The 7,032-nt window shown below is 44.2% G+C and overlaps 1 protein-coding gene across 5 annotated transcripts in view; it reads left to right on the forward strand.

Moving 5' to 3' along the window:
- The window catches only part of ARID5B (AT-rich interaction domain 5B), a 100,358-nt gene extending 93,866 nt beyond the window's left edge, over positions 1–6,492 (forward strand). For all 5 annotated transcript variants that reach the window (XM_062580331.1, XM_062580333.1, XM_062580334.1 and 2 more), the window contains one exon: positions 2,243–6,492. In XM_062580331.1, the coding sequence (XP_062436315.1) occupies positions 2,243–4,393 (2,151 nt within the window). In that variant the 3' untranslated portion in view covers positions 4,394–6,492. The remainder of the gene's footprint in view (positions 1–2,242) is intronic.
- Positions 6,493–7,032: the final 540 nt, after the last annotated feature.

Here is a 7,032-nt window from a genome sequence, read left to right on the forward strand (position 1 = left end):
AACTTTGAATTTCCTCGCTTTTGTTGTTCCCTATCTCAAACTTCCTGCTGCTTAAACTGCAGTTATTTTTGTGTGTGATTTGCAGGAAGAGTTCCTAAGCTGTGCTTATCAGAAATGTAAGGAGCCTGGAAGAGACAATAAAAATGTACAATTGTAGCAGTTTCCTATTGTGGGATGGTACCTTTTACAGCAGAATTAATCTGTCCCCTGATTGGGATGTAGGGCAGTGTCCTGCCCCTGTGTCATCAGGGTGGGCAATTAAGCACATCAGCCTGGTGGGGATCACTGTATGAGTAGGTGGGTACGTGGAGCCTGGCAGCAAAGGGGCCTGCAGGACTGGACGCAAGCTCAGCAGTGCCATGCCGTGGGATGAGCTCCGTGCCCAGGCTGTGACCTTTCCAGTGGCCGGGAGAACGGAGATGCCTGATCCCGTCCCATCATGTCCACATCCGGGCACAGCGCAGGAGGTCGCCTGTCCCTCACACGTGGCACATGCATTGGCAGCGAGTCCCCATGCCAGGTTGTATCACAGGCGTCCCACTTGGGTGCATCCTTATCTGGGGACAGTGGTGGCAGCTGCTGCTCATGGGGAACCTTCATAGCTACATCTGTAGATGGAGAGGCATGGCCACCACCAAGCGACCATGTGGCCGAGGAGCTGGCCATATCTGCTATCTCTAAAAGTGGGGTTGAGCAGCAAGGGCACAGTCCTCTCAATTGCATGTTCACCTCCTGCACAGTGATGAGTATGCAGGGAGAGAACATAACTTTAATTTATTAGGGTTGCATTTGCTTTTGTGCTCTTCACTGTTTTCCTGCCGTCACAATGACATAGTCAAAGAAACAAGATACCAGGCAAAATGCTATTAGCTTTTTACTGCACATTTCCCCACAATAGCTAAAACTTCAATCAAAATGTTGCTTAACAGAGACAAAGAGCAGAATGTACAGTTATTAAATATGATTTCTCCTTCTTTTTTTCCTCCTTGCTTTGCTCATCTGTCTGGTATTTTCCTGTAATTTTATAAGCTCCAGGGACTGGTGATAGTACTTTGTAAAGGACCTAATGATGGTATTTGGACTGAAAAAGGCAGCTATTAGTTTAAAAAGAAAAAGTTACAATGACTAACAGACACTGTAACTAATAGGCCAACCAAACACGTAGGAATATTTAAAAGCAGCTGTGAAGAAATAAATCTCTAGGATGGTTAGATTTGTTAGGACTTTTTCCTGTCCCTCATTCCAATCGATGGTAGACCATAAAGCAGCATTTAGATAATAACTTTCTTGATGCGTCTTATCTTTACAACTAAGAAAGAAAGAAAACAATAATAATAAAGGGCTCACACAATGCTGCTGTTTTATGACTGTCTTCAACCACGACATGTCAGAGGAGGATGGCAGCGGTTCTGAAAAGGGCTGTCAGTCAGCTGGATCGCAGATGGGACGCTCTAATGACCTTTGCGGGTCGCAGTTCAGCCGGCTACATAATGGGATGAATAGTGCGAATTGTGCGCGCCAGCTTTATTAATGGGGGAGCAGAAAGAGCTGCAGCTCTATTGACGATAACGGATAAAAGATATGTTTGTAATAGCGTGCACATACACTTACTGAATGTTGACAACTTCATTTTAATCCGTTAATAAAAAAAAATGCGTGTCCCAGTTAAGCCGTTGCAGTGATTTGCTGTCTACAATAGGGATTCCTGCTATTCCATTTCTATCATTTTCACACTTTAATGCAGAACCGGGTATGAATGATCTCTTCTGTGATCTCTGAATTTTAAGATAGCCAAGTTGGAGGCACTGTATTTTTGGCATTACGTAAGAAAAAAAAGTAGGATTGGTTTGTAATTTTTATTGGTGAAGTGAGAGAAATTTCTATAGCCTTATTGATCACGTTATGAAATATGCTCTTCCGCATTGGCGTAATTATTTATAAAGACTATGAGATCAGCATTCAGCGATCTGGTTAGGCCACCAGTGCCTCTAGTCAGGTTACAAATGTGCTGTTTTGAAATGCCTTATTACAACACCAGCAGGGATGGTGTAATTCTTAATATCTCCAGGAGGTACATTTCTTTGTTTGACTCTGATACCTGGTATTAGAGCTTTCACATTCCAACAAGGTGATTGACAAGTACATTTCTGAAAGTAGCAAACAGTGTACTGTGTATGATTTTATGAACAGTCTGCCAACACAGACAGCATTCTTATTACTGTCTATTGAATCATTTTATTAGGTTTCATCAGAACAAGAGAAGGATCAAGAATCAGCAGACCAGAAAAATTTCCCCGAACATCCTGCAGTGGGAGAGATGAAACAACCCGTGCAAGGCCCTCCATCTCTTTCACCAGAGGCAGCTCGGCCAGTGCCTCTGGAAAAGACAGACTTGACAGAAAACAGCTCAAATAGTGAGAAGGCCAAGGAGGAAGTCCAGCACTCATCCTCTTTCTCAAGTATAGCAATGTCCTCGGAGGAGGAGACCATGTTGGATGCCACCATCACCAAGCAGTTGCATCCTTCAGCAGATGCCCTGGAAGACGCAAAGCCAGAACAAAGGTTACACAAAGCTTTTACTGACAGCTTAGAAAGTGAACCTCCAGAAATGCCCTTTACGGCTTTTCCGGTCCAGCTGCCCACTCAAAGCGACATGGAAGACGACAAATTGCCGGAGATGGCCGATTACATCGCGAACTGCACAGTGAAAGTGGATCAGCTGGGAAATGAAGATATCCATAATGCACTCAAGCAAACACCTAAAGTGCTGGTGGTCCAGAACTTTGACATGTTCAAGGAGAAGGAGCTGCCCGGTTCCATGAACGATGACTCCACTTTTGGTTACACACCACTCCTCTACTCAAAAGGTAATCCAGGCATCATGTCACCCCTGGCAAAGAAAAAACTGCTGTCACAGGTCAGTGGGGCCAGCTTGTCTTGTAGCTATCCATACGGTTCTCCTCCACCTTTGATTAGCAAAAAGAAACTAAACAGCAGAGATGAACTGTCCTCTAGCATATCACAAGGTCCCCATGCCCTTAATTCAGATCCTGTAGCAATTAATAGGCCATCAGTCATACAACACGTACAGAGTTTTAAAACGAAGGAAGAAAGGAAATCGATTAATGATGTTTTTAAGCATGACATACTAAGTAAACCGGATCATCAGCGCTGTGATTTTTCAAAACATCACCTCAGTTCTCTTGCCGAGTCGTACGTACCGAAGACAGATATCCAGGACTGCAAAGATAAAATGAGTGAGAAAAGGGCACTGCAGCACTCCCATGTGCCCACTTTCTTGGCAGATTTTTATTCATCACCTCATCTGCACAGTCTTTATAGGCATACAGAACACCACCTTAATAATGAACAGACATCAAAGTATCTCCCTCGGGACATGTTCAGAGAGTCAGAAAATATTTCTACTTTTACTCAACACAAACACCAAGAAAAACTAAATTTAAATTATCACCCATCTTTGCATCAGCAAGAAAAAAAGGCAGCAGTGGAGGCCTCCTCAGATGATCAGCCAACAGATTTGAGTCTTCCAAAGAGCGTACACAAGCAGACTGCAAAGGCTCCAGGCTCCGGCCTCCCTCACGCATCCATGGCGCAGCAAGAAGGCAAAAGCATCTCCCAGTTCCCAGCTGCCAGCAGCCAGGCTGTGAGCCTAGACTGCAACCCTAAAGCTTGCCGCGTGTCCCCCATGGCCATGACGGCCCCTAAAAAACACAGCGAGCTGCTCCACAGGTCTGGGAAACAGCAGGCCCAGAGACTGGAGAATCTGAGGAAGATGGAAGGGATGGTGCATCCTATCATCAGCCGCAGGACGAGCCCTCAAACCATCGGTGCTGCCCGGCCTTTGAAACGGAGCCTGGAGGATTTGGACAAGGTCATTTCTGAAAAAAAAATCCGAGCTGTCTCTCCTCTGCACTTACCAAAGGAGACCCCGGCGAAAGAAAAGGTTCCCGATCCAGAGGGGGAAAGCAGCAAATCCGTGCACAGCATACATTCTGGCAGCATGTTGGAAGGCCACAAATTTCCCCTTTCAACCCCCATCTTCACAGGCCTGTATCCAGGAGCACTGTGTGCAGGGCTGAACAATCGCCTCCCGCCCGGGTATTCTCATCCTTTACAGTACTTGAAAAATCAGACCATGCTTTCCCCACTAATGCAACCTTTGGCTCTTCATTCCTTCATGGTGCAGAGACAGTTCCTTACGTCCCCTGCAAATTCGCAGCAACTGTACAGACACTTAGCTGCAGCAACACCTGTAGGAAGTTCATACGGTGACCTTTTGCATAATAGCATTTATCCTTTAGCTGCTATAAACCCTCAAGCTGCATTCCCATCTTCCCAGCTGTCCTCTGTACACCCCAGCACAAAACTGTAAATTCTTTCACTCTCTCTCTCTCTCTCTCTCACACACACACACACACAAAAAAAATCTGAGGAAAAAAAATAAGTTGGTGACATTCCTTCCCTGTGATGATGTCTTGCAGAATTAGCAATCTATATTTTTCTTAACCAGGATGCAGTCTTACCCCGTGCAGTGGAATGCTTCCAAATTGGATCCAGACAGGACTGCTGCTTTAATTCTGGCTCCCACATCACCCCTTATCCCCTTCTCCTGCCCCCTGAAAAAAAAAGGAAAGAAAAGAAAAAGAGAAAGAATTGCATTTTGCATATTTGTTTTCTGAAAGGACTTGTATATGGTGAGAGCAAAAGTTCAAAGGGAGCCATGGAAATGCAGGCCCAGTCCTGAGCTCACTGAAATCAGAGGTGACAGTTGCGTTTGGTTTTCATTGAGCCAAGGATCAGAGGCGTTGCGTTGTTTCAAATGAGTCAAGGACTCGAGATGAACCTGAAAAGGAGAAGAGAGCCGTGAATCCATACAATCATTGGATGTGGTTTTTGGGGTAACTTTTCGTAACTTTTAAGATTCAATCAATGCAATGTATAGTAAAACGGCAATAGATTTTTCATTTTAACACTATTAGAAACAGAAGGGTAAACACTGTTTAATTTGACTGTACATATCCACTTCGTAAACTACCAGTGTCACATTTGGTCACAATAATTTATATAGTTTTGTTTGTCCAGTATATTCTGTGCTCTTTATGTTTGTTTTTTTGGGTTTTGTTTTTTTTTTTAAATTAAACAGTATCATTTTATCTGCAACTTTTTTTAAAGACTGTGGCTGTCCTAATTTTTTTTTACGTGTTTGTAATTTTTCCTGTTTCTATATACTTTTGAGCAGCGTTTTTGTTTTGTTTTTGTGGTAACGTTTACTGTTTACAAACTGAAGCAACTGGTTCAGATTAATCTTAATGGATATAAACATACTGTAGGTAATATTATGGTGCGAGGATGCAAACAAAGTTCCTTTTCCTATGGTCCGATCCTGCAAGGTGCTGAGCACCTGCCGCTCTCCTAGTGTTGCCACGATGGCTCATACGCTGCTTTTTCCCTCCCACCGAGCTTTGCTTTCCCGTATTGTGGTCCGTGAATTTGTCAAGAGTTGTACTTACCTTACCTAGGCTGTGAAACCCTCCTGCATACCAGAGAACCGATTTAGGAAACAAAACCTCACTGGCACAAGCTGCTGAATAACAGAGGAGTGCAGAGAACGGATTTGTGGTTTGCGAGAATGTCAAGAATTTCGGGAGTTAGAACAGGAGCCAATGCTGATCTGAATCGGAGGGTTTGCGAGCCCGGGGCTCGCTGGCCGGGTCGGGTTTGGCCTCCCGGCTCGGAGAGCACCGCCGGCACCCGCGGGCGCGCGTCTCCGCCGGTGCCGCTCAGCAGGGCGCCCCTGGAAACGCAGCCCCCTCCCCGGGGCCAAAAAAGGGACTTGCAGCCTGTTGGGATGCTCCTTGTGCACCCACGCCGGGCGCTAAGCCCTCCTCCCGGGAGTCCTTGCAAAGTGTAAAAGCCCGGGAGCGAAGGGACTGGGTTTTCGTAACGAAAGAGCTTTCCTGTGGACGTGTGTTCGCTTTGAAGGACGTCACTGCCGTGCAGCTAAGCATAGACATCAGTAAAGAGAAGTGTGACTTGGAGGCATTTTACAATGTGAAAATTGGTTGTGATTCAAACCATCTCAGTTACTGTTCAAAGACAGTGTAATCAATATAAAAACAGAAATGGAAACTACTAAGAAACACTTTGCATGCTAGGCATGTCATTAAAATTTCCCGTGATATGAAGCCAAATACAATATATAATGTATCATAGTTAATATCCAAAGGTGGAAACCAGAATAATATACTCGTCTACTGTTAAAGATCCAGCTTCTTCAATTAAATACTTTATATTCCTGTGGTAAAACTATATTTAATTGATCGTAAACAGACTAGTAGAGCTTAGAACATGAACGTGCCAATGCAGAGTATCCTGCTGTTCCACAAACCGTTAAGGAAACAAAATCGCAAGCTCAGCTGGGCAGAGGCCATAATGTTGAGGACATCTCTAGTAAAGTTGCACTAGATCTGAATCACGTAAGAATCAGGGGTTTGGGGGTGGGTCAGGGGAAGGTGGGGGGGAAGGAGAGAGAATATAAAAATCTACAGCAAACACAAATGCAAGCTTGTCTTTTTTTTTGTTGTTTTTCTTTTTGGCAAATCAAACACTTTTCTTTCTTGTTTAGGCTAAATTGTGTGTCCTGGACTCATGCATTTGTTTACACGAGGTGACTGATTTCGCTTCTGACGACGTCATGTTGGAATTTGATCATAGCATTTTTAAGACAATGTTAACGCAGTGCAGGGGAAGGGGAGAGGGGAGGAAGGCGCTTCTCTTGTTCCATGGCCGCTTCTGGCTGAGGAAACTCATAATAAACTGGGCAAAACATCAGGACAAATAAAAAGAAATGGTAGCATAAACCCCCAACAGAAGCAGTGCATTATTTGTTTAAAAACTCTTTAACGGAAATCTTGGAAATGTTTCAAAAGACTATTGAATTCTCCATTGGCCGAAAACTTTTTTTTTTTTTTAATGTCTTAAATGGGGCTTTGTTTGCATTGTTTGAGTTCA

Source organism: Rhea pennata, chromosome 7, assembly GCF_028389875.1.
Source record: "Rhea pennata isolate bPtePen1 chromosome 7, bPtePen1.pri, whole genome shotgun sequence".
In the NCBI taxonomy this organism is placed as follows: Eukaryota; Metazoa; Chordata; class Aves; order Rheiformes; family Rheidae; genus Rhea; species Rhea pennata.